Source organism: Xenopus laevis, chromosome 8S, assembly GCF_017654675.1.
Source record: "Xenopus laevis strain J_2021 chromosome 8S, Xenopus_laevis_v10.1, whole genome shotgun sequence".
NCBI lineage: Eukaryota > Metazoa > Chordata > Amphibia > Anura > Pipidae > Xenopus > Xenopus laevis.
Genome location: NC_054386.1, coordinates 28,690,603 through 28,718,301, shown reverse-complemented (window position 1 = coordinate 28,718,301; position 27,699 = coordinate 28,690,603). Strand labels below are relative to the sequence as shown.

The window sequence follows — 27,699 nt, the reverse complement described above, 5'->3', positions numbered from 1 at the left end:
ACAATTTTCTTTCCCAATGCGAATTTTCGTAGCAGTTTTGGCGAAAACATTTGCCATCTGCTAAATCTGGAGATTCGTCACGAATCCTGCTAATGCCTGGCTAATAAATTTGCCCATCACTAGTTACTGTATCTACTGAGTATAAAGAGAGTGCTAGACACCTCCATCCCATTGGACATGTATCTCATAATATCACAAAGTTATCTAAGATAGTGGGGCATGTCTACTGTATGGTTTAGCCTGCTGGATGAAAAACTTTTTTCTAGCAATCCACCGAGACCAGGATTTGGTTTAGGTTTTGGCCAAATTATATCACTTTTTGGTTCAAATTCAGCCAAATCCTAACTGTTCAACCAAACGGAGTCACTTCACTTACTGAACATTAACAGATTATTCAATAGTCTGATTTTTCTCAAAATTGGTAGAGGATTAAAATAGGATAAAAAAGGAATTTAAACTATGGTATTGTTTCAGAGAAACATCCACTTTAGGGCAATGAGACATGGGGCACTTGCACGCACTGAAATTGCCCTCCATTGTGTGTTTCCTGATAGAGCTTGTTGAAGAGTGTATTGATACATTCTCACTTGAAGAGAATGCAGGATAAGGAGGGTGACTAGTTTAGCTACAAACCACAGTAGATACCAGAAACTGGACCACCGGAAACAACCTGTTTGGCATTGTCCATGTTGGAGAGGTTCACCTCTGTTTTTGTCTAGAACTAGGTGTGAATGAGCAGAAAAAGAAAAGAAGAGTGTGCAGTTTTGTGTTTAGCCTAGTTTCTTGGCATTAGTATCCTTATTGCAGAATCATTGGTGATCACCTGCTGCTTTCAGATATTGTAATAATGCAAATGCTTAGGTATGTTTTAAGGCTATTTGTTTCTTTATCATCATATCATATTATGAATTCTCATTTCTAGTTCCTATAGGGCAAGAAACCAATCTTCCCCAGATGGACCATATTGCTTGCAACCTGGAGGTGCCTTTAAAGTAAAAAAAAACTGGTAAGCTCCATCTTACCAAACTGTGTTACCTGTTGTACACCATACTATTTCATTGGCACACTGTTCCCTGGATAACTTGAGAGACGTAGACACCACAACAAAAGATAGAAACCACACAGAAAATGCATGGTATGACCAGTGAAGGTTATTGAGTCTCTTAACATGTAGATGTTTGGGTTTACGCTTTAGGATATAGGTTTTAGTCTTATGGGCCTAAGATTATGCCAGGCAAGTTTGCAACATGGTTGCATGCATCAAACACAACTCATGTTAGGGTTTGGTAACTTGCATATGTTCCAAATGACATACTTAACATTTAGTAGGGTGTAGATGTCTTATGTGTAGATAACATATGGGCATGTTGATGAGCTTGTTTGATGTTTCATTGCATGGGCAGATGCATCTTTTTCATGCCACCGGATTGTGCAGTACAATTCTAACACACTGGGCTTGCACATCAAGTGACTTCAAAAAATTGTCATAAAAGTACCCCAAAAATAGGTGAAACGGGTTTGAGACTGTAAGAAACTGACCCCTGCCTGAGTGACATGAGGCTGGTAGAAACTTCCTAACCAAACTTATGATTAGGGGAAAAACGGGTGAACTGAATCATGGAGCTTGCACTACTACCACAATTACTCCTGTAATTATAATCAGTGCAAATGCATTCACTGCAAAGATAGATGCCCCAGGACAAAAACACATCTGGGTAGGTATTGATACCAAAAATACCCAGTATTTGTTTAAGAAAAAGATACAATTTCATATGGCTGCATGCAGCTTTTTATTGTTCATCTCATACATACAATTTTGAGTTTATTTTTTTTAACAAGAATTCTGAAAACTGTACAAAACTTTAATCAACCCCCACAGTTCAATGTCAATTCTGCACTCCCATAATAGTAAAGTAATAAATCCATAATAGCAAGGCATAAAAAAATACATGCTCTTTGTTTTAGAATCTTCTCTATACACGTCAGCCCCAAGAGCTTACAGCATGATGCCGTGACTCTTTTAGGATGGGGTGGGTTTAATAAATATTGGCTATACACACTGGTCTGGTTACAAAAGAGTTGTCAGTAAAGGTGTACGAAAGGCAGGCTTGTAGTCAAATATTATTCTAAAGTCAAATGTTCTTTTTGTATCTCAAATCTTTTGTGTCTCAAACCTGAGACAATGGTCACACCAGAGCAGTCGTTCCACCTTCAACTGACCCAAGTCATTTGGATTCAAGAACCTCTGCAGGTTGCACTTCCTTGATCTAAATGCATTAGATGAGATTTAAGAGCAGGTCATGCAGCAGATCATTAGAACATATTCTATAGTTGAGATGGCAATCCAAACATGATGTAACAAGATTACTTTAAAGGTGAAGGAAAGCTACGGATGCATTTTATTGCCAATAGATTTGTTGCTATAGTGCAAGTTAGAATGCTATATTTATTCTGTAGAATGCTTTACCATACCTGAGTAAAAAGCTCTAGAAACTCTCTGTTTGTTTAGGATAGGAGCTGCAGTATTAATGTGGTGTGACATCACTTTCTGCCTGAGTCTCTCCCTGCTCTGGGCTCAGATTACAGTAGAGAAGGGGGGGAGAGGAGCAAACTGAGCATGCTCTTGCCCAGGGCAATGAGGTTGAAGCTGAAGGCAGGAAGTCTGATACAGAAGCCCATGAGTACACAATAGAAGGAAAGAAATTCAGTGTTTCTTTTGACAGGGGACTCAGAGCAGCATTACTTTGGGGGTTAACTGGTATATTTAGATGGACCTTTCTGATAAGGCTTACTTAGTTTTAACCTTTCCTTCTCCTTTAAATAATGCAACCCTGTAAATGAAAGAATATGGAACTGGCCAGTGATCATCTGAATCCCTGGTTAGGGATAAAACCTTTTGTGTGTTCTTCATAGAGACATCTTGGATATGGGAGGGCAAACTTGTATTTTAAATAGACAATAAAAAAGTTAACAGGGATTGTAAACCAAGTCATACTCTAGACCAAGTCATACCAGCAGATCTTTAGCCAGTTTGGCTGTGCAGGTAGAGCCAAGCGATATGATCATAAGGGAGGTTCATACAGACCTGTAGGGAGAGCACCTCATCAGTGGTCAAAGAGGTCTTTACCCAATGGGACTTTTTGAACTCTGGAATTAATCTATGTTTTTACATGCTTAGTTCTTTTGTCTGTACCATTGTAACAGATACATGCTGTATACAGTAGGTCAGCGTAACCAACTAATTTTTGCAGTTCCATGCCCTTAAACACACATTGACATGCAGCTCCTCCAACTTTGTGTGGACACCATAAATAGACTTATTAATGGTGAAGGCATAGAAAATAATATATCAAATATAGCTTCTTTATAAATTGTTTTAATTTTCCCCCAAACGGAGCGCAAAGCTTATGGACATCATATTATTTATTGTATGCAGGACTTTGCTTCTGCGTGTGCCTTCATGCCTACAGTACAAGTGGGAGCTGCTATATTACTTGTCTCAGCAGAGTGAGCCGAAGGAAGAAATATGGCAGCTCCATGTCATTGGCAGAATACAAATTTATGCAAACTTCCCCCCTGTGATAATTTCTCACTCATGCAATATCCCATTTAAAAAATATCAAGTATAATTGTGTGCTTTGATGAGCAAATCCATCACCATGTGGGTCAGACAACCAGGAATAGATAGTATAGGGGTGGAACGGGCCTTATTGAAAACAATATGGTGACTTTTTGTTGATTGATTCCACTAAGTGCCGGCACCGTAATTTTTTTTATTCCAGAAAGTGCTACATTGATTCCTATGTTTACTATTTTGATATTCTAGGCAATGTTGATATTGCACCCTAATTTCCCATTATATATATGTGTGTTAAGAGGCACCATAGCAAATAGCCTACTGGTGGTGGTGGAGCCTATTGGTGGTGGGATATGTGCATTCAATTAAAGAAGACTTGCTTCCCATATTGATTCCCTTAGACAGTACAGTATGAGGGTATAGCTTATTGTGTGCCCAGAACATTCCTTCTCTGTATATTTGTATTTATACATATGGGAGGAGGTGCCATATTGATTCCCTTAGACAGTACAGTATGAAGGTATAGCTTATTGTGTGCCCAGAAAATTCCGTCTCTGTATATTTGTATTTATACATACAGTATGGGAGGAGCGAGGTGCCATATTGATTCCCGTAGACAGTACAGTATGAGGGTATAGCTTATTGTGTGCTTAGAGCATTCCTTCTCTGTATATTTGTATTTATACATATGGGAGGAGGGAGGTGCTATATTGATTCCCTTAGACAGTACAGTATGAGGGTATAGCTTATTGTGTGCTCAGAACATTCCTTCTCTGTATATTTGTATTTATACATATGGGAGGAGGTGCCATATTGATTCCCTTAGACAGTACAGTATGAGGGTATAGCTTATTGTGTGCCCAGAACATTCCTTCTCTGTATATTTGTATTTATACATATGGGAGGAGGTGCCATATTGATTCCTTTAGACAGTACAGTATGAGGGTATAGCTTATTGTGTGCCCAGAACATTCCCTCTCTCTATATTTGTACCTATTAATGTGGCAGTACAATCTATTTACAACTGCCAGAGGCAATGCTGTTTTGTAGAGATTTTTGTAGAGTTTCTCAAAAGACTCATAGTAAACGATATGGCAGTGAGGTAATTAATATGCAGATCTCAATTTCTCAATTTATTCATAGTATGCTTTGATTGAAATGAATTAGTTGAAGAGGTTTTATACGGATATAAATCAAAATGTACAGTACTTATCTCTATTCCTTGCATGCCAAACAGGTACCTTCCTTTTTAAAAAGAAATCTCTTAATATTCGCTATATTATAATTGGCTCAGATGACAAAGAGAAATTGTGTTACTGGTCCTGGTGCTGTACAATGTCACTCACGATCACTTGAGACCAAAGGGTCCTAAAGTCAATAGAAAAGGATCCAAGACAATCTATTGAAGCCACAATTCAGGTCTTCAAAAAGATGCAGGTTTTAGTTTTAGCAAGGTTCAAGAATTTCAGGACAGAAACGCCTCATTTATAATACAGTGTCTAGAAATTCTTGGTCTTTTTATTCAGCGGTCAGAAGCAGTATCTTGTGCACAAGCCCCCAGGATTTGTAAATAAAAATCAAAGATCAACACTAAAATCACAGTCCTGGTACCTCCCAAGTTAAGAAAGGAACTATCATGGTGGCTTCATTCAACAAGAGGATCCCATTTGTTTTGTGATCCTCCCATAACAGATGCAAGCAGAAGAGGTTGGGGAACTTCTATAAAATATCTGGTAAGTCAAGGTCTCTGAAAGGTGGATTTCTCTTTGCATCAAATCCCCTGGAACAAGAAGTCATATGGAAAGTGGAATACGTGGAAGTACATGCACAGACAATGTACCAATGACTTATTATAGGAATCGTTAAAGACAATCCAGAAGCAGTGATCTTGCAATGAGAAACAAAAAGATTGTACTTATACAGCTGATAGCTTCACCGGTCTTACTGCAAAGTAGGAAGAATCTGGTCAACTTTCTGAAGATGGTGTTCAGAGAAAAATGTTGTTCCAGAGACTCTATTTATGTGATTCTATACTTTTTTGGGTGAGGGCTTCCTGAAGAATTTGGCACGAAATACTATCAAGGTACTGACTGCAGCACTGTCCACTTTTAAGTATATTTCTTTAGCTGGACAACCACTAATGAAGTCTCCCATAATTGCCTCATGAGGAAACTTCGAGCGACTTCGAAAAATGAAGCTCTCCGTGTGCCTGCCCCCAGGCGATTTACATTTTAGCCGGGGGAAGGCAGATAGGTGAGATTAGTCACCGCAAAGAAGAGTAGATTTGTCACCTGGAGATTTATCTCCCTGAATCTGCCCGTGTGGCTTGTGAAAAACTGAATTTTCAAAAATTTAAAGACAGGATTGACCTTGGATCAGATGTCTTGTTTGACTCAACATATCATCCGACTTCCATAGTAACTTTGCTGTCATACTGCCAGATTTTTTTCATAATCCAAGGCATGAGGTGGAAAGAGGAATGCATCTGTGATGCAATAAGATGTTTTTTGTTATTGGAAAGGAGTTCAACCCACCAGAATTGTACTCATTTCCTTAGCCAGAAGTAAGAAAGGCAAGCCTGAATTGAAAATGTCCATTGACAGGTGGAACAAAAATGTGCAGTCTCCATTGAATATATGCCCTGGAACTCAATTCACCGATAGGGTAAGGAAGGGAAGTATACAACTAATTAGGAGCCATTATTTTTCCAACCCACAGGTCAGCTCAACGTAATTGCTGCCTTTGTATAAATTGATTATTTCGTTGCCATTGATGGGACAAGAGACACAACATTTTGTAAGATCTGATCCATTTTCTGGTGCTACTTTGCTCAGTTCTCATACCAGTTAATGGGAATTAATAATAGCAGCAACAACCAGACTTAATAATAATAATAATAATAATAATAATGTACCGTAGTCCTTACACTGACCTAATTAGTCAACAAGTTTCCAATATGCCAGACATTTTGTTGATATGGGGCTGGGTTGATATGGAATATTGCATTGCCCAGACCTGGCTACCTCCAAATCTGGAGCAAATAAAAAAAACAAAGTTTATGGAGGAGTAAAACAAATATACCTTTTTTTCGGCTTTGGCCAAGTAATACTGATATGGTATTAAATTGTGCAATTAAAATAAAAATACTGGTAAAATAGAGATATAATTCCATATCAGTTTGAGTTTCCCAAGGCTTTGTTCAAATGTTCGATGTAAACAAGGCGTCTAGGAGTTCCCTTTAACCAAATATGTTTGACCATCACTGATATCCATATAGTATGAGTATTGTTTGAAAGAGGGGCCCAGTCTGTAAATGTGTATATGTGAGTTTTTCCTACAGATCTAGATGTGCTTTCCATATGTTTTAGTTACGGGAACTGTTGATATAGAATTGTGTTAAGTGGCTGGAGTCTTTTTTGTGCCTTTAGCAGAACACACCTATGGAGAATTGCATAATGCAGGAGTCCCTAACTTTTTTACCTGTGAGCAATATTCAGATGTAAAAAGGAGTTGGGGAGCATCACAAGCATGAAAAATGTTTTTGGAGGTATCAAACAAGGGCTGTGATTGACCATTTAGTAGCCTCTATGGAAGACTGGCAGCCTACATGAGGTTCTGTTTGGCAGTACAGTTGTTTTTAATGTAACCACAATGTGCCTTCATACCTGGAATTCAAAATTAAGCACCTGCTTTGAGGCCATGGGGAGCAACATCCAAAGGGTCTGAGAGCAACCTGTAGCCACTGGTTGGTTGCCACTGGTATAATGTGTAACAGCCCCTGGGGCCAGGTGGGTGCAATGTTTTGAATTATAGTGCAGCATGGTGTAATGTGTTAGACATATTGGATGCTGTGGGCATGCAGCTGTAAGTGCCTTCTTTGCAAGCTCTCAGTAACTACATGGAGAGCTAGATATGATTTGGGGAGATTTAAGGCTATCATCAGTGCATCTAGTTCTCTGCTTAGATGTTGTGGACTGTTTCAGTAAGCAAAGCTGCGACTCTTGCACAGAAGTCAATGTAAACACAATACAGGTCAGAACCGTTTCTCCGAACCTTATGCAGTTTGTTCGCAAGTTGGATAACCATTTGCTCTGATGGAGTTTGTTGGACATACCTTGGTAGATAAGATTATACAAGGCAGAAGCTTGAAGATTGAGAAAGGTGCGCAATGCTTAGAAGTTGGCAGTGGATAAATGAAAAATGAAGGTCCTTCTCCTCTTCCTACTCCACACTCTTCCCGTAATACTCACAGTCAGCCTCTGGCACTTCACATGATAGAGAGTCTGGAAGTTGAGTGGCTTTATAGGCACCATTTTGAATAGTTCTATTTCACACTCATAGCTGTGTCTCGTCCCTTGTTTCTGGATTTCCCACTTGATCCATTTTGTAGCTGTTGCTGCTTTTCCGGCTGTGGGAGTCATTGGAGACGTGTGCGAGGGGGTCTGATCGGATCAAGTATCTGGAGAGGAACATTCAAAATACCTTAGTTAGTTAGTAGTTGTAACTCTACAATACCAAGTACTAACTAATGTACCCCCCCCCAGTGGCAACAGTTAGACCAGTGGATCCCAAAGTGTACCATTGGCAAAGAGGGCTCAGCCTGAAAACCAGTTAGCAATGGATTACCCATTGGCTTTACTAGATCCTTTAAAAGCCATACTAAGACATCAATTAGGTTTAAATATTACAACTATATCTGACTCACGTACCTTATTCTATCCTGGAAACCTTGTTATGAGCTAACAGGGCCCTGAATATAGAAGGGACCTCCAAAGGGCACTTACAACAAAAGTCAAACAACCAATTATTTAGACTGCATCATGAGGGTATAGCTTATTGTGTGCGCAGAGTGCTGTTAACTATATATACACTGATTATATGTTCATATGGGTGTACAGTTCCCATTGGATACTTACACAATATCGTTGAGTTCCAGGCGGGTGTCAGGGGGTGGATTAATGAGGACATATGACAATGTGTTCTGGTGGTCGTTCATTTCATCTGTCAGAAAGAAAAAGGGAATTAATAGGATTGCCTTGTTTCTGGTGTGAAAATCTGTAGTTAGGTCAACTAAACATGGTTTTCTTCAAGGATGGAACAGTCATTCTATATAAGCATTTATGAACAGTTACAACTTCAAGTACAAAAATGCATGGAGTCTCCTGCATGAAAACCATTTAGTTATGCGTTCATACAGTTTATTAAAACAGTTTCCGCCAAACACATCATGCTCCAATAGAAAACAACATGAACTACAATGTATCTCTACAAACCAATAACCATGTACAGCATATGTTCCTTTTTGTCCAGTTTCAGGGGCCCCTAACTCTATGTTTAAACCCTCCTCTTTGTCCAGTAACCAATCACTATTGGACACAAAGCGATCCAGCCCAATTAATTCCATCCACGATGCAGCATCCTAGGAACAGACTCTTGACAAATTGGCAATCTGGGGAACTAAGTGGCAAATGAGAGTCAATGTAAAGTCATGCACCTGGGATGTAAAAATATCCACTTATAATGGGACTGCACTAGGCAAATCCATAATGGAAACGGACCTTGGAGACCTTGTAGATGATAAACTTGGCTGTAGCAAGCAATGTCAGTCAGCAGCATCAAGGGCAAATAAGGTCTTGAGCTGTATTAAAAGGGGCATAGAGTTATGGGAGGAGGGGGTCATTCTTCCACTGTATAGAGCACTTGTAAGGCCCCATCTAGAATATGCCGTACAGTTTTGGTCTCCATTACTCAAACAGGACATTATTGTATTAGAGGGTACAGAGAAGGGCAACTAAGCTGGTAAAAGGTATGGAAAAGGCATATCTTAGCTATGAGGAAAGACTGGCCAAATTGTGGATGTTCACGCTGGTAAAGAGGCGCTTAAGGGGTGATATGATAACTATGTATAAATATATAAGGGGATCATATAATAATCTCTTTAATGCTTTATTTACCAGTAGGTCTTTCCAGCTGACACAAGGTCACCCATTCCGATTAGAAGAAAAGAGGTTCCGCCTAAATATTCGGAAGGGTTTTTTTTACAGTGAGAGCCGTGAAGATGTGGAATTCTCTCCCTGAATCAGTGGTACAGGCTGATACATTAGATAGCTTTAAGAAGGGGTTGGATGGCTTTTTAGCAAGTGAGGGAATACAGGGTTATAGGAGATAGCTCATAGTACAAGTTGATCCAGGGACTAGTCCGATTGCCATTTTGGAGTCAGGAAGGAATTTCTTCCTCCTCTGAGGCTAATTGGAGAGACTTCAAATGTTTTTTTTTGCCTTTCTCTGGATCAACTGGCAGTTAGGCAGGTTAAAATAGACTTAAACAGTTGAACTTGATTGACATGTGTCTTTTTTCAACCTAACTTACTATGTTACACCACCAGTAGATTATGCTGTATACTGAGGCAGGATGATAGCTCTTGGTTCTTCTGAACATGCCCACACCTACCAGTCCTTCTAAGGGAACCATTTCTACATTCCCAACCTGGAACCACTTCAGTGCCTTTAAATATGCTAAATGTAAAAATGCACTACGTTGATAAGCTCAAGAAGGTGTAAAACGAGCCTTGAGTTGGATCCAGATCAGTGCCTACCCTCCAGGTTATTGGAGATCCTATAAAGGTAGAAAATATTCAGGAACAATTGGCTTCCTTCAGGGGACTCCTAATGTTTTACATTCCCAGTAGGAGTGGGCCGCATTCTATAGCAGCCCCTTCTACCACCCTTCAAGACCAATAAAAAACATTTAATATGATCTAACCACAGTATGTACCACAACAATGCGCCAGTTGAGAACATTCCTCTATACATCAGAGTAAGACCATGCTGTTTCCATTCTCTCTGGCTTCTGAAATGTTCCCCCTTTTGTGCTTTCTAACAACATATACAATATCTTTTCACCTCCACAAATACAAACCCACCTTCCTCCTGTGATTAAAACACATTAGTTTGTGGGTGGGTTGAGTGGATAATGAAAAAGGAGCACAAAAAAATTAATGCAAGGCAGTTGCACACACACCTTATCAAATTGTGTCACAATCAGATTTAATAAACAAAGCTTTCACCCTTAAGAGGAAAGCATCGGAGACTATTGTATAGGAAAATATAGGGGTAGCACTCCTACTGCTGACATCCCAATCCTGTCAGTGAATTCAAAATGTTTTTTCAGAAGTTTTACCAGGCCATGGAGCTTTCTGTTAAGTCAACACCTCAATTTAGAACTTCCTTTTTTTCTGATGCATCAAATAATGTCTTCCCCAGATTTCCAGGAAACCACATCATTAATTGTGTCATATTTGCTGAAAGCTGCAAAATACATTGGTGTCATTTCCCTTGGTACCCAATGTAATTCTTGATTTTGGACGGATCTGCCTTGTATCCTGCTTGTTTAGACTGATAATGCCTTGTATCTGATAGCTAAGCTGCATGGACCCATTTGATGTTAAAATAATTTTAAAATATGGTTAAATCAGTCAGGGAAAGTCCAATTATCCAGAAAAAAACCCAAGTCTTAAGCATTTCTTGAAATAAATGTTTTTGCTATCTTCTGTTATGGAAACACATAATTTGCACACATATAAATTAGAAAGAAGGAAGAGGGAAATTGTGCCACAGTCTCTTTCGTCCTTGTGCAAGAATAAGTGAGTGGGAGGTTTAGAGAAGATGGAAAGCGTGAGATGGAATTCAAGGCGGTTATTGCAAGGTTAGAACTGCGTATCATAATGTGGTCATTAATGGTCTAAAGAAAAGAAAATTCAAGATGATATTTTATTTTTGCTTTGTTGAGAGCTTAAGAAAAGACAGAGGTGATGGGGGCTTGGAATATGCAGAGTGGATTTCAAAGGAGAAAATGGGCCCAGGTATTAGCCCCTTGCAATAAGAGCTTTGATTGGGTGACAAAGTACAGGTTATTAAGTAAGTTAATATGTAAGTTATGATTACATAGAAGCGTGGCCATTAGTGTATGACTCTCTGAAATTCAGGGTAAGGCCAGTGGTCTTTGCAGCAGGTCCCCCTCCATGGCTTGTTAGGAGTTCATGCAGTGAGTTAAAGCCTCTCAAGCCCACGTCGTATATTGCCATAGAAAATGTTTGTTTTTTTTGTAAGAATAGCTTATTTTGGTCCATAAGCTCATTACGGAGGCAGAGCCTTCCAAGATGAATTCACAGCTCTTTAAATACACCTTGCGCCTCTACAGCTTTCTGAACGACAGGTAGCCCGGTAGCCGAACAGCTGAAAAGGCGTAGGGTGATATATATATATATATATATATATATATATATATATATATTAAAATTCTTAATGAATCTGATGCAATTTGAGTGTAGGACTGGCTAGACATGAAATGACTTTGCCAGCTTCAATATATTGCAATATATGGACAAACAATCCCTGTTTTGTTTAAAGGATGAGGCATTTTTTTGTAGCTGTATGCACAAAATTTCTCAATGTCTTCAAATATATTGATAATGCAGAGGACCTCTTCTATTTGTCTATTAATATATATATATATATATATATATATATATATACACACACATTGCTGTTTTTAACGACCGTGGATTAGTGAGTCGGCAATACACATAGCTGTTGTGGGGTCTTCCATGAAACCAGATTCGGGGTTAGGTTTTTATTTTGTTGGATAAATAAGCGCATCAATGGGAGGAAAATGCCAACCTTATTCATTTTATAGAACATTTTCCTGTAACTATTGGTAACAGAATAGAGAACTCCATGCACCTCTTCTCTAACAGTCAACTTGATGCGACAGAGTTTTGAGGTGCACAATAACTGCAGCAGTTTGCAATGTAGACATTTTGGCTCACTGGCCAAGATACTTTCTGTGGCCCACAGCAGACGTACGCCAGAATCACTTATTGCCCAGACACCCTGTGCCTTAAAAGCACAGATAGGATTGTCTTCTTCTATATAACTGCTTCTTTATGGCTTAAATGAATACAGGGAAAAGCTGGAAGAATTTTATGGGAAATATTGGCAACAGAATGGAGAAGGCATCAAGTACCATTATTGAACGAAGTGCCAGCATTTGAACTGGGGTTGGGGGGAATGGAATGACGCTATAATGAATCTATAACTATCTTAGCTTAGATAAGAGCATGTCAGTATCACTTTAAGAGTTATCCCTTTAATAAGGGAGTTAACACATACCACCAATTTCTCTTTTACATGACATGACATCTTTTATAAGCAAGGGCCATCATTTGCTAGGGGTTATTATCAAACCGCCCAAATGAGGTCAAGACAGTGGCTGCAGTAGACTAAAAGTAATTAGTAGAGGCACAAACATGGGCTCTGTGTGCAGTTATGTACATGCAAGGAAGCTCATGCCGAAGCCTTAATGGCTCCTGCCTGCATTAGATGTTCTGGCACTGTGCACCCAAGGTGAGTTGGCATGTTCATGTACTCATTGTGCGCCGAGTCTTGCTTGACTCCCAGGGAGAATAATTTACCTTGCAAATATCCAAGGTTTACCCGATTCATCACATCACTGGCAGTTAAATTTGCTACATCCTCTACAGAACATACAGAAAGGTACAGACAGAAACAAAAGAGAGAAAGAGAGAAATCAGCAAAGAAGTTAAGCAGCATCAGGTTCTTAGCTGAAAGGGCCATCTATCAGTCTAGTGACGTGCAGGTAAGACCAAAGAGTAGTGTTGTTCAGCTGAGCTAACTGAGCTACAAGTATCACAATCAACTTCTGACCTCGGGTTCCAGTTGGTATTTTGGGTTTTTTTATGCTCTGACTGGTCTCCCACACACCATAGAAAGATAACTCTGAACCCTGCAAAGGTGGTGAAGTTGAGATCTAACGTGACCGGCCTTCCAGGCCAATGGTGCTTTACTTTGTTCAACTATTATGGCAACACTGACCAAAATATGAGCAGACCTGCAACTAGCAACACATATACACATAATCTATGGTCTTGCACCCTTCCATAGTTCTTCATGCTTGTTTACAATTTTTTTGGTAGGTCTAAAATGTGGCCCTCCATCTTTAACTATCCTACATGCATTGAGAGATACCTTCCAGAGAACTTTTAGTAGAGCTGAGGTCAGTGACAAAATTATATTCTTTATATTAGTGATACTGAAATTATCTAACATTCTTTACCTGTACATGTTCCTTTCTTTGCTAATGAGATTAAATTATATTCATTCGATGTTGTACCACTTTCCCACCAGGAGCACTATGTTGCTTTGATTTTCAGTCAGTATTATAATAGAAAGCAGGACAAATCCAAGGCAGTAGCTATGACTGCAAAGTGCTTTTACGCTCGAAACAACATGTTTCGGGCGTTGGCCCCTTATCAAGTGTGACACAACACAACAATTGATAAAGGGCCAACGCCCGAAACATGTTGTGGAGCATTTTTCCCCAATAAAAGCACTTTGCAGTCATAGCTACTGCCTTGGATTTGTCCTGCTTTCTATTATAATACTGACTGTATCAATTTGGGTGTGGACACAGGACACCTTGCAGGAGAATCCACCTACATATACTAAAGGTGAGCTACAGCCTATTTATAATTGATTTACTGGAGTTGCTTTGATTTTCAGCCCCTTATTTGCCCCCTACTTAACTTCATTCAGAGTGGCCTGATTCTCCCTCTCCTCATATTTAAAAATGGCAAAGCATATGTGCTATGCTGGGAATCCAAGCACTAGTATGGCCCACTCTGCAGGCTTGTTCTCTAGTACAAAGTAGAGAACCCAGGTCAAACTAAAACGGAAAAAGAGGTGCAGTGAGAAGCTAAAAAAGAGCAAATGATGGCTACAGCGGTAGCACATAAATATAGAGGCTTTTAATTTAGTTGGGGCAGCAGGATAGCGATCTACTGCTGATATACTAATTTAGAAGAACATAGGAAGGTAGAACAGATGGGACAGTAGCCATGCAGCATCCAACATTTTGCAGAACAAATATTAAAATAAGCAGAAATAGAAGGGGTAGTATATAAAACATATGGCAGGCTGGTAGTGGTACCGCCCTTCCTATCAAGGACAAGAAGACAATATTATGGTGGTGATTTGGATAACTTGGCTTAATTTGGGATCTCCTAAAGACCAACAGGTGACAGATCCTTATAAGAAGGCCACGAGTTCTCCTGGCAATGAATAGCTCCTAAGCGAAGATAGCCAGAAAGCAAACAACAAAACCCTGCATACTTTTCCTATTACAATCCCAGTTTTGTGCTGTAGATCAACACCAAGGAGTGTCAATGGTTGGCAAGCAATGGAGTTCACAACACTAAAAGCGGAACACACAGCGGTGGCTCACGTGAACTCACATCATAGAATCAGACAAGAGAGAAAAAGCATGAATGTGTTGGGGTACTTACCCCATGTATAGTATTTAGCGTCATTTTTACACAAGGCAAGCTTTGCAGACAGGACAGTCTTACTGATGCAATGGCAAGAGCTGCACCTAATTCTATAGCAGTCATTGATATCCTGTTATCATGGGGGGGGGGAAGATGGGGTGGAGTTTAGGGGAGCTGGTACCCAAATATTCACCTACTGCTAAATATTGACATTTTGGGCCAGACTCAATTCAGTGAGAAAAAAAGTTCATCACATGAAAACTCATGGAAGTGTTTCCATTTGAAAATCACATCTCATGGTTTATCACCGGAAAAGTTGAAGTCTATGGGAAAAATGGAAAAGAATTAGGAGAAATGTTTCTTTCCCCTTAAAATTGAATCTTGCCCATGAGTTTTTATGTGATAAACCATGTCAACTTTTTCTGTGAAGGTGCATATGCATCAACCAAGATGTTATAGAAAGTTAGCAGTCCTTACTTACCATACCCCAAGGTGGGCAAGCCAAGGTGCTTCATTCTGTTTTTAACCAGCTCAGAGAGTTCCTGCCGCTCTGACCTCCTGTACAAGTTCAACCGCTGCTGACTTATCCACTCAGCCGACTTATTTGCTTGCTTGTTTCCTTTCCTGCTAAGCCGCCGTGCCCACTGCATGCTTTTCCTTCTCAACAAGGGGTGATCTGATTGGTCACTGGACGTGGAGTTCCTCTGCGTGCTTTTGCCGGACCAGTATTCTTTGACATCTTTTGTGTCCTCGCAGTCTTCTACATTGATGGAGATCTGGGACTAGAAAAGTTGCCAGAATAAATTGTTAATGTGGTCGCCCCCATCTAAAAAGCAGATCAGGTGCCACTTCAAGCACAGGTAAGAGCAAAGGGCATTAAATGTGGACAATGATGGAACAAACTTTGTTTTGACAGATATCTGGACACAAATTGGGCAAATCTCTATTTGTAGGTTAGAGAAGGCCATCAGACAAGGAATGCATTGACATGGGCATGCAGTCCTGTCCTGATGGATATGTATAGGTCCATATAACATCTGATCGTTGGTCTGAGGATCAAGTAATTTTATCGGCCTCTTCATAAAATTGCAATTTAATCTTCTGAAATGACCCCAGGAACCCTGACAGTGTCGGATTTGTAGTGAAGACAAGTGGGACACTCACCTGTGTTCTAATGTCGTGAGGCTGTGAAAGAGAAGACAGGACAATAAGGTCCCCAGTTAATTATTCATAGAGAAGATCAGATTAGATCAAATATGTCGGGCCCCATGAGCTATGACAACCCATTAAGGTCACCCTGAGGTTCTTGAATATTCCCCTGTTTAAGTAGTGGTAACTCAGTGAGTATAAATGGTGAACTTACCTCCAATGTGGGAAACGTATGTGATTGTGTTCTGTAGATCCCGAAAGGAATTTCCGCGCTGGACGAGCAGAGTTTCTGAAATAATCTGCCATAGGTTTGAATCCACAGGTCATCCTCTGTGATTTTCATCTGAAATGGAACAAAGTTATCCCCATTGTCATGGATAAATAATGAATACCTCCATGAGGGCTTATCATACAACAATATCTATTGTAATTGTCAGTTAGCCCCTTTTGATGGTATAGGAATTAATGTATAACCTTGTGTATCATGCAGAAAATTAAAGGGTTTATAGCTGGTACAGGTATCTGGAAACCCATTATCCAGAAAGCTCCGAATTACAAGAAGGCCGTCTCCCATAGACTCTATTTTATCCAAATTTATAAAAATGATTTCTTTTTTCTCTGTAAAAATAAAACAGTAGCTTGTACTTGATCCAAACTAAGATCGAACTAATCCTTATTGGAAGCAAAACCAGCTTATTGGGTTTATTTAATGTTAACATGATTTTTTTTTTAAGTAGAAAAGGTACGAAGATCCAAATTACAGAAAGATCTTTATCCGGAAGCATTCTGGATAACAGGTCCCATACCTGTACTTTCAACTGAGTGACAAGATGATACTAGCAATTAAAACAAACCATATCCAATAAGTCTTAGACATTGCCAGTGTCGGAATGGGACACCAGGGGCCCACCCAAAAACATTAAACCAGGGGCCTACTCTCAGTACTATTATTCTTCTCCACACTCAACCTCTATTCTCCTAGTCTCTATTCTTTACATACTATAATCTATTATTCCATCTATTTAGCCTTTTTGTTCTCAAAGAAATAGGGAATGGCCATAAAATAGGCAAAATGTTTAGCAGCACAAGGGCCCACAGACACCTGGGCCCACCGGGAGTTTTCCTGGTATACCGGTGGGCCAGTCCGACACTGGACATTGCCCCTGAAAACAGTTTCCCCATTAACTTTAGCTTTAAGATTTGCCCCAGAAAACCGTTTCCCCATTAACTTTAGCTTTAAAAACCTTAAATGTCTTGAATGTATCTAGTGAACCGTCCATCACAACATTCCTTGGGTGCAAGTTTCCCTTTTCAGAAATTCTGAAGAAATTCAGAATCAAAAGTGCCCATAATGTACTAAAAGTGGAGTAAAACCACCCAAAACTGAGGATAGAACCAAAGAAGGGGTGGAGGTGATACTCACAGCACATAAGTAACCAGAGCCGGGTGTGGTGTCCAGACCAAGCAGAAGCCTTGTGATTGTTATCATGTAATCCTTCACGAAGGACTGAAAGGCATAAAACACGAAATCACTGCATTGTATAAACATTCATCTTAAGCTGGCCATAGATGTTGAGATTTCATCGTGAGACCGCGATTATCTTGGAACGATCGTACAATTTGTCCATCAACTAAAAAGACCAATTTGCCAGGAAAACAAAGGGTAGCTGCCTGCTTGGCCCTGCAAACATAGATAGATTGCACTGGGACCGACAAAGATTTTTAAATGTGGCCGATCAATTTCCTGACAGATGTCGGCTGAAAAATCGTAAGATGTTCGATCGTTCGAATCCCACTAACACAACAATAATTAAGAAGGATTGGATGGACTTCGCTAAAATCGGACGTTCGGCAAGAGAAATCTTTGCGTCTATGGGGACCTTAAGAGTCACACAGTGCTTTATTAAACTGCAGATGATGGGACACAACATACAAAAAAGTTCTCTCACCTGATATAATAATGTATCCAACATACTGATGCTAAAAACTCTTCCAGCAGCAAAAGGGAGTCTAAACATAAAAGCCAAATTGGATCCATTTTCCCGTTCTTTCTGCGGAAACAGAATGATAAATGATCATAGAAGTCTCAAACAGATCTTATGTAACCTACTAAAGTCAACCATCCATATCTTCCATCTTCGATCCTCGCCAGCCAACAAAATAAATACCCAACTACAGGCCAGGCAGAGGTAGATAGAGCCATCCAAATTACATTTAGGTGAATCTCAGAAGCATTATGATCATTAAATACTGTACCTTTTCTAGCTTGGATAAGGTGAGAGAGTATGAGTCCTTTGCTCTAAACTGCATGAAGCGCATGTTGGAAGGGTGTGTCAGCTCTGTGGTGATACTCAAACTTGGGAATAGCCTACAAAGTGAGTGAAAGTATGAGTTAAGGAAGACAGATAAAGCAATCAAAGCAGCCAATATATAGCAATATATTCAGGGTCACAGGGAGTTCCTACAGGAAACCAGGTTTCTTGCATGAGATCCCACATCAAAAGCTGATCAAGGTTTAGCCCTCCTTGGAGTTTCAATCTTTGTCAGACCCCCTTAGCTTATGATAAAGTTAGAGATCTAGGGAAACATTAGGGTGTCCGTCTGTTAAACAAGCCATAGTTCCAAAAATATCTAGGGCTGCAAATAAAGTTTCACCATAAATCTCTCCATAATTGGCTTTCAAGATGGGCTTTCCAGGCATATGTATGAAAGCAACCCTAATTTGCCTTCAGTCACTGCTCCAAAGTCCACAGGGCAGCCATTCCGACAGTTTGGTAACCTTGCCTTAGCATAGTACAGCTAGATTGTATTCATATTTTGAGAGGACTGTACTTCATTGAGTGAGATCTGAGGTCAGACAGTCACAGAAATACCCCTGACCTCCATATTTTGTACTATGCGCAAAACAATTTTGATGCAATATGACCTTATTTAATTAAGGTCTCTCAATGTTTGGCCCATGATGGAACATCCCCCCTTCAGATGCTGTACCATCCCAAGATCAGTAGATGGAGCCACAATACCTGAACATTGTTTGTACATTTACGATTGTCTTTGCATCAGCCATGTAATCCTCCTCTGCGCTCATTGTGCTTTCTTTATCTACCACCACCAGGTTGTCCGCATAAATGATCCCACACTGCAGTAAATTATCCAAGCTGGGGACACAAAAATGAAGTCTAGCATGAAATGTTCTGGTGGATGACAGGACTTCCTTGCCAACCATCCTGCAAAGAGGTACAGTTTTCACAGAACGGTCTACTTGGTTGGACAAGGCATGATCCATAGCACACCATTAACAACACTCTTAATGATGGTACAGCTAAAAGCTCCACATGACACATCAGCTTAACACTGGTCACACGGCTATTAAACAACCTACTTGTCTATGGTGCCAACCATAAAGTAAACCATGGGAAAGCAACAGATGGCCTCTAAGAAGTGGTTATCAGGCCTGGAAAAAAAAAAAAAACAATATCAGCATCAAAAATAAACACAATGCCCATAAAATGTGAGATGAATTCATAGTGTATATTTCAGTCCAGAAGCGACCAGTTTGTTTACTTCGATTTTATCAAAAAGTTTATCCTAATTCGGTGACCGATTTGAAAAATTCTATACAATACAACATCCAATAAGGTTCTTGTGTTGGCCGGTACATACAGGAGCAATATGTTGACATAAAAATTAAATGGACCCTCTTGTATAACTAGCTTTCTCTTTTTTAAGGAAATTTCAAATGATCAAAAGCAAAAACTTACGGGTTGTCCAAGAGCAAAACGATAGGGTTCAACTCTTTCCGGCATCTGTAATAAGCCCGCAGAGGGACAATGAAATTATACAGCCCATTCCCAGCGGTCTCTGCTGAAACGATAATCAGCTTGTTCTTAAAGCCGTAGGCCTTGGCGTCTTCAAAGCTGTTGTGCCTGCAGCCCTACATGGTAAGGAAACAGAGGAACAACTTTCCTAGCTTACCCAAGAAAGATCATGAACTATAGTCTATGCTCACAGGAGCAAAAAAGAATCCATCAGTGTTAGACTGGCCTATTAGAGTATCAGAAGATCTCATGAAGGACCCAGGCTTTAATGGGTTCCAGCCTAGAAGGATTCTCTTTACCCTACCCTTATTTTCTCCATGTATCTACAGTATATGCTGTAACTAATACCATTAAGCACTCCATATAAAATTACTGTGAGAGTGGGCCCAGGGTCTCACGTTCTCTGGTGGGCTCTTGGAGACCCAATTCAACACTAGGAGGCTTGAACTATTGAATTTCTTTGTTTGAGGAGAGAGCATGAGTACCTTATCCAGGCGCAGGCAGCAGAAGGCGGCTTTGGAGGGCAGGAGATGACAGAGAGTAGGGGAGCTCCCAATGTAGGGTGAATTCGGAGGATACCCTTTCACATATCTGAAACAGGCAATAAAACCAGCTCTATGCTTTGCACAACCAGAAAGGCCAATACATACATCAATTTTAGACGTCTGGTAAGAAAAAAAAGAGGATATAAAGTTCTTGACCTGTATTTAATCAAGTAAGTTGTATTCAAGGTATAAATCATGTCACTTTGGCTCACTCAGCTTCATCTACAGGTGTTGGGCCATAGTGTTGGTTGTTCTGTTCATAGTCTATAAGATGGCAGTATTGTGCCATCGTACACAAACCTGAGCTCCTTCCATACATTGGTTCTTCTTAACAGTATAAGAGCAAGAAATCAAATATTGCTTTACATATACAGAGCACAGTGTATATATATATATACATATACACACACACACATTTATTTAAAATTTCTCTTACTCTATTATTGGAAAGCTTTCATCATCTGACTGCGTGAGCTCATCCTCCGACTGGTCGCTCAAGAGGTCACACGGTAGCACGGTACTGGTGTCTGCGATTTCCAGAACTGGGGCAATACTGGGCCTTCGGGTTCCCACGCCATTCTCAGATGGAAGCGTCAGCTTGCTGCTGTTCATGGGACGGCAGTCTGTGTGCTGCAGGTCCATTGCGACTGTACCTATTGGGGAGAAGGCAAAATATGAATATTATTGCATTGTGGCCCTTTGCAAATGCAGCAGGAACTGTCACTATTAATTTTATCTCTCAATACACAAAACTATAAATTATATCCTTATAATACACAAAAATCATGAATATCTTGTAAATTATATCCTTATAAATGGTGAGTTCTGATGTAATTTCTGTCACATGACTCACTGAAACTTGTGTATTATAATAAATATGAGCAAAATATGAGGATATTAGAAGTTACCTCGGAGTTCCATGACCTGTATTATATGGTCATGAAACTCCTCGGTAACTTATAATATCCTTATATTTTACAAGAGGGGTTCTTTATTCACTATATAAACAGTCTGTTCTGATGTCTGAATGTGCCATTTAGAACTTAAAGAGATACACACACACACACCCAGCAGTCCAATGAATGCTGCCCATAATACTCTGCTGGTTTTGCCATTTACAAGTAGCGTGGCCTTAAACATCACTAGATGACTTCTAATTGCCTTATACATTACAGTAGGGGTACATTATCCTCTAAACCAGTGGTTATGAGACTTTTTTTTTTATTTTAAGGTCCCATTGGGAGTCCAAACTTTGATTAGGGCTCTTCACTAGCTAAAAACAAGATTAGAGATCCAGGAGAACATCAGTCTATCAGACATTTGGCTATCCTTTTCAGAATACTGTATCTAGGATATTAAACAAGTTCTAACCCCAAATGGCAACCTTATTGACCTTTCAGGTGAACTTTGAGGCTAACTCAAGCCTTGGGACCTACAACTGCCCTTCTATGCAAGGAAATATAACCAGTGTCAATGATGTATTCCTCTGGCCGTATTAGCTTCTTGCCAGTGATCCCATAATCCTCTCCTTCCCACCAAAGCCAACCACAAAGTGAGCATTTCCCCTTTATTATCTCTTGCAGTGCCCCCCCAATCAGATGCTAAAAAAAATGAAAAGAGCTTGTGCGTCATAGGATGTAAGTCAAAACTGTTTCATTTTGGGGCATCATCAAAACCTGAAAATCAGATTATTCAGTGGGACGCCTTGCATATGATAATTATTCATTACTAGGTAACAAGATTCCAGGGAGAGAGGATTTACAAAAGAGTGAGTACAATACTGTTGACAGCATAATAGAAAGCAATTATTATTGGGACACAAGAAATAGAGATGTTCCCCCCCCCCCCTCCAAAAAATTTCCCTGGCCGCCCTCGTATTCTCCAGACGTGGGAACAGACTTTTCTGTCGAAATGACAATGCGAATCAGACTGTTTCAAAAACATCAGATAAAACTCTAAAACAAAATGCTTCTATTTGAATTGTTACGAAGAATATTCCAAACCCAAGCGGTTTCTAGGCAGCCAAGGGAAGCCCATCCCCCACCCCAAATTTGCAACTGGAAGTAGCACCGAGCTGTGACATTGTTCTTGTCATCTTACCTTTCCTTGCCTGAATCCCTCCGCTAATTAATGAATTTAATTTTGCCTAATGAAAGAAAAAGTAATTCTAAGCAACTTTTCCATTTACATTCATTACCAATTTCTGACCCTTTTAACTGTAAATGTAAATGTGATTATGTTTCGAAAGCAGTGTGTGTGTCTCCATTTCTCTACCCCCCTGACCCTGTTTTCCTCCAGCAATAACAGGTCTGTTCCTCAGCTGCTTCTGTTATATTATTTCAAACGTCACCAGGTCAGAGAATAGAGATGGGGGGATGCTTGACAGTTCCCCCAAATAACAAGTGAGTGGATAAAATACTCCCTGGACTTTCTATCTGTCTGTCACATGTCCCCCAGGCTGAGTCCGGTGTGACTGATCTGCAGGAAGTTGGAACCAATTAGATGGAGGAGCTTGGCAGGCAACTCTATGGGGAATGGGGGGGGGCTGCATCTGATCCATCAGTTTACAGCCGAGCCGGCACCTGTCATCAAAGCAGGGACAGGCATGTAGAGGGGGGGGGAGTTATTAGGAAAATCTCTTCAGGGGGGTGGTTGAGCACTGAGAAAAACAACAGTTTTTACACCAAAAGCAACAGACGGCAGCGCCCCACTAGGTACCAGGGGCAGCAAAAATGCTGCTCCTGGTACTTTAAGAGCGAATTTTCGGGGGAGGGGGGCAGCAGCAACTGCTGCTGCCTCAGGTGGCGGAGGGGCCAGGATCGCCCCTGGCAGTGCTGTAGAGCTGATGAACTTACTAAAGAGTCAGATGTCAGGCAGGAGGCCCTCCTGGCTGTTGGGAGCTCATAACAACAAACCCCTCCCTCATAGTTATCACACTTAGGTTAAAATTCGATAACTGGGGAAGCAACAACCCCCAACTTCCAAACTACTAGCAGATAGTGCCCTGGCTGGAATCAAACCTACAATACTGCAAGGCAATATGCAAACGTGCTGCCTCCGCCCTTACAGGACTATGCGCCTTTTTCTTTATGGCAGAACAAACTAGGAGACTATGGCTTTTGCTGGGATGCTACCTTCCTAGAGAAGATTAATGATGGACACAGAATTCCCTCGGGCAAAACTCAACCAAACAACGGCACTAATGACCCGATCACAAGGAAGGACACAATGCACTTTCATGTACATCAGCAGTTCTGTAGGCGCAACTCGCCTGAGTTGCCCCCCAAAGTCCTCGTTATGCACAAACATTAAGGACTTTTATGACATCTGACCAGAGGGGCGACTGCAGTAGGAGATCAGCTGACGTAAATGGCTCAACTCCTATTTTAAGGACAATTAAGGTAAGACAAAGTTTTTAGGTGTCAGTGTATGTTATTATTATTATTAACATGTATTTATATAGCGCCAACATATTGCGTAGCACTGTAAAGTAAATGTGATTATACAACTAAATCACATGAATTCTATACATAGAACATATGGAGTTACATACATCACAATCAATACCGGTACAAAAGGTGAGGAAGGCCCTATGCAAAAAGAACTTAGACTCTAAAGGGAAGGGAGTAATACACAAGGTGTGGGAGTGGGCAAGATTGAATAAAGTGGGTGAGAAATGTGGTACTGTATGTGGTGTTGCATTTGGTAGTTAAGCAGAGTGAGGGTAGGCTTCTTGAAAGAAGTGCGTTTTAAGAGATTTCTTGACAGCAGAAAGGTTGGGAGAAAGTCGGACAGACCGTGGGAGAGAGTTCCAGAGGAGGGGGTGCAGCCCTTGCAAGTCTTGAGTGCGAGCATGTGAGGACGTAATGAGAGAAGAGTTGAGTAGCAGGTCAGTAGAGGAGCGTAGTAAGTGGTTGGGTGAGTATATAGAGGTGAGTTCAGAGATGTAGGTTGGGGCAGAGTTATGAAGTGCTTTGAATGTCAGGGTCAGTAATTTGAATTTAATTCTGAGAGGTAGTGGAAGCCAGTGCAGGGATTGACAGAATGGCGTGGTAGAGGAGGAGCGGTTGCTGAGGTATATGAGCCTCGCAGCAGTGTTCATTATGGACTGGAGAGGTGACATTCTCTGGTGGGGAAGGCCAATTAAGAGACAGTTTCAGTAGTCTAGACGTGCTATGACGAGAGAGTGAATAAGAATTTTGGCAGCATCTTGGGTGATAAATGATCGTATTTTGGATATGTTCCTTAGGTGGAAGTGACATGATTTAATAAGTGACTGGATATGAGGAGTGAATGACAGGGCAGAATCTAGGATAATCCCAAGGCACCGGGCCTGGAGAGAGGGGGTGATAGTGGAATTGTTAGCTATGATGGATACTTCCGGGATGTTACTGGTGTTAGTTGGAGGAAAGTCAACCATTTCAGCTTTAGAGGTTTAATTTAAGGTAGCGTTGCGACATCCAGGTAGAGATAGCGGACAGGCAGGAGGAGACGCGAGTTAGGAGTTCTGGGTTGAGATCAGGAGATGAGAGATAGATCTGAGTATCGTCAGCATAGAGGTGGTAGTGGAAACCATGTGAGTTGATTAATTTGCAGAGGGAGGAAGTATAGAGGGAGAATAATAAGGGTCCCTGGACAGAGCCTTGATAAAGGGCTCTGACCCGAAACATGTAGTGTTTGCACTGCTAAATAAAGAAAGCACTTGCAGTTTGAAATTACTTCCTCTGAAGCTGTTTATTCCATCTTTCTATTATCCTATTTTAAGGACAACTTGGGGAATGTTGTTCGCCTGTGTGTGTCTGTGATACACTCGCCTACATCCCATCACCTGAATCCAGTTTCATCTTAGTTTCTTTTTTGAGGGACTTGTCCATTGTGTTACCTCTGCAGGGCTGCATCTTGGTATGAGCTACAGTGCCACCATTGGGCAGACCTACCGGTCTTCCACTAAGGTTTCTTGACGAGGAACCCACAGTGCAGCACCCAAGCAACACAACTTCCTAAAAATGTTACCAGCATGATGTATGACTCTTTTGTTGCCGCTTGTCCGTGCTCATCACCGTCACCAACAGTTCCTTTAGGACAAGATTTATGTGTAACGCTGGCACCAGCAAGCACTACCATATTAAAGGGGTTGTTCACCTTCCAAACACTTTTTTCAATTTAGCTGTTTTTAGATTGTTCCCTAGAAATAATGACTTTTTCCAATTACTTTCCATTATTTATTTTTTACGTTTTTTCCAAAATCTAAGTTTAAAGTTGAATGTCCCTGTCTCTGGTGTTTGAGTCTGGCAGCTCAGTAATTCAGGTGCAGATTCTGAACTGTTACAATTTTGCAACATTTAGTTGATCCATTTCTCAGCAGCATCTCTGGAGTATTAGCAACAATTGTATCAATTCTAACAGCTGCCTGTAATGAAACCCAGAGATTCTGCTCAGCAGGGACAAAGATAAGAAATGTATCAACTAAATGTATCAATTTAGAACAGTTTACAGGATCGGCGACCCCCCCTCCCAGAGCTGCTTCAGAAGGAGAGAAATGACACTTCATACTTCAATATTAGAAAAACCGTGACACATAGAAAATAGAAAGTCATTGTAAAAAGTCGTTATTTCTGGTGATCTATCTGATAACAACTAGTTGTTTGAAGGTGAACAACCCCTTTAAATCGCTCTGCCAATTCTACTCCTTAACGAATGCTCATTATCAGTCAACCAACATATCAGCGAAAGGGCTGAATTCATCGACACTAAAATATCCCATGAGGCCTCATTAAAAAGTCTGGAATAGGTTATAATATCATCTCTCACTGGAAGGGGGGCTCATGTTAATCCCCTACGTAAGAGAAAATAATTGCCCTGGAAAAGCTGCAAATATTTAACTTAAATGGGAAATACCCCAGTGCCCCAAGGAAAAAAAATGATATATTTGATCTCAAAAGAAGAATGTCAGGTGAATTTCCTTCTCTTGTTTCCCAGGGTACCCATGTGGGAATTGCACTTTTCTCTGCTGGGGGGGAGGGGGGGTCTGTCAGTCACTCGTTGCATCTGTTGCTGTCTCAACCCTCCAAAGGTTTCATCATAAGCCTTGGAAGAGATGAGAAGAGAACAATAACCTAAAGAAGCAAAGCACAATCTACAACCAGACTTAAAAACTCTGCTCTGACCAAGAAAACGTCAGATGACTCTTCTTTGCTCATTCACTTTAGTGACTGAGCAGCGCAACAACACAAGACTTTCCTTTTCTCACCAGCATAATTTTCTACCAACTGCGTCCAGTTTGCCAAATGAACAGCAGGTGGTTCTCTTAGTCAAATGCATTCTAAAAGCAGATCGATATTATTGTAAATGGCAAAAGTGCTCAGAAGAGGAGTCGTATGAATGTTTCAAGGACAAGCATTCATTCGCACAACCCAGTAGATGAAATGCTTGTGGGGATTACCCACCCATGCTGGCGATGATACTGTGAACCGGCAGCCGCGATGGCCCATCATACAAGCCTCGTCCTTTCCGCTTCTGCTTCTCCTCCTGCTTGAAGATGAATGCAGAGTTCTCCTCCTTGGTGATGTTGATATAAAAGCAGGTGTCACTAGAGGCCATGATGTGCCTTGGCCCAGGATTCAGAAGAATGCTCTTGTTGTCTTCTCGCTTGACTCCTATCAAGCACACACCATACCTGGAGAAGGAGTGCAAAGCATAATGAAGCCAGAAACAAGTTAATATTCTAACATGAGCCTGGCTTTAATATTAAGCCGCTGAGAATGTGCCACCAAAGATCCCCAGTTTGGTTGGGTCATTAGGAAGCCTACTGGAGAACCCTAAGATGGAACAGTTAAAAGGCCATTGACTTATAAAGTAACATATCATTGTTCTCTGCCCCAGATTGAATGGAATCAGTTCTCTTACTTCTTGTGTGCATGGAAAGCAGCATAGGTGAAGCTTTTGCCCTCGTACTCCATGAAGAACTTGCTGTCCCCCAGCCGAATGTGATAGACTTCATTTCCAGAGCAGCGTCCATACATCCTCTGCCATTGCTCTGGGGACTCCTGTCCTTCCCTGGTGGAACAATTTTTTAGGGATTATTCTCTTCCAAGCAATGGTATCTCTCAATTTAGAGGGCTGTTCCTGCTGAATTGTGCTTAGGACAGGGGAATACCTATGCTGCAATAGTTTTATGGGATCTGTCTGTACAGGTTATGAGCAAAACGTAGGGGGCTGTTCCTGTTGAATTGTGCTTAGTACAGGGGAATACCTATGCTGCAATA

General features: G+C 40.7%; 1 protein-coding gene across 5 annotated transcripts in view; it reads right to left on the bottom strand.

The window, feature by feature from the left end:
- Nucleotides 1-5,859: 5,859 nt before the first annotated feature.
- Nucleotides 5,860-27,699, bottom strand: part of kcnt1.S (potassium channel, sodium activated subfamily T, member 1 S homeolog) — a 99,974-nt gene continuing 78,134 nt past the window's right edge. For 3 of the 5 annotated variants that reach the window (XM_041574762.1, XM_041574765.1, XM_041574764.1), the window contains 16 exons: nucleotides 27,341-27,490; nucleotides 26,881-27,110; nucleotides 20,871-21,087; nucleotides 20,375-20,480; nucleotides 19,833-20,005; nucleotides 19,454-19,525; nucleotides 19,095-19,229; nucleotides 18,328-18,439; nucleotides 18,021-18,122; nucleotides 17,495-17,578; nucleotides 16,286-16,414; nucleotides 16,087-16,107; nucleotides 15,404-15,704; nucleotides 13,051-13,113; nucleotides 8,494-8,578; nucleotides 5,860-8,036 (listed from right to left, as the gene is read on the bottom strand). In XM_041574762.1, coding sequence (XP_041430696.1) covers nucleotides 7,913-8,036; nucleotides 8,494-8,578; nucleotides 13,051-13,113; nucleotides 15,404-15,704; nucleotides 16,087-16,107; nucleotides 16,286-16,414; nucleotides 17,495-17,578; nucleotides 18,021-18,122; nucleotides 18,328-18,439; nucleotides 19,095-19,229; nucleotides 19,454-19,525; nucleotides 19,833-20,005; nucleotides 20,375-20,480; nucleotides 20,871-21,087; nucleotides 26,881-27,110; nucleotides 27,341-27,490 — 2,104 coding nt within the window. In that variant the 3' untranslated portion in view covers nucleotides 5,860-7,912. The remainder of the gene's footprint in view (nucleotides 8,037-8,493; nucleotides 8,579-13,050; nucleotides 13,114-15,403; nucleotides 15,705-16,086; nucleotides 16,108-16,285; nucleotides 16,415-17,494; nucleotides 17,579-18,020; nucleotides 18,123-18,327; nucleotides 18,440-19,094; nucleotides 19,230-19,453; nucleotides 19,526-19,832; nucleotides 20,006-20,374; nucleotides 20,481-20,870; nucleotides 21,088-26,880; nucleotides 27,111-27,340; nucleotides 27,491-27,699) is intronic. The other 2 variants (XM_041574763.1, XM_041574766.1) reach the window with 1 other exon arrangement.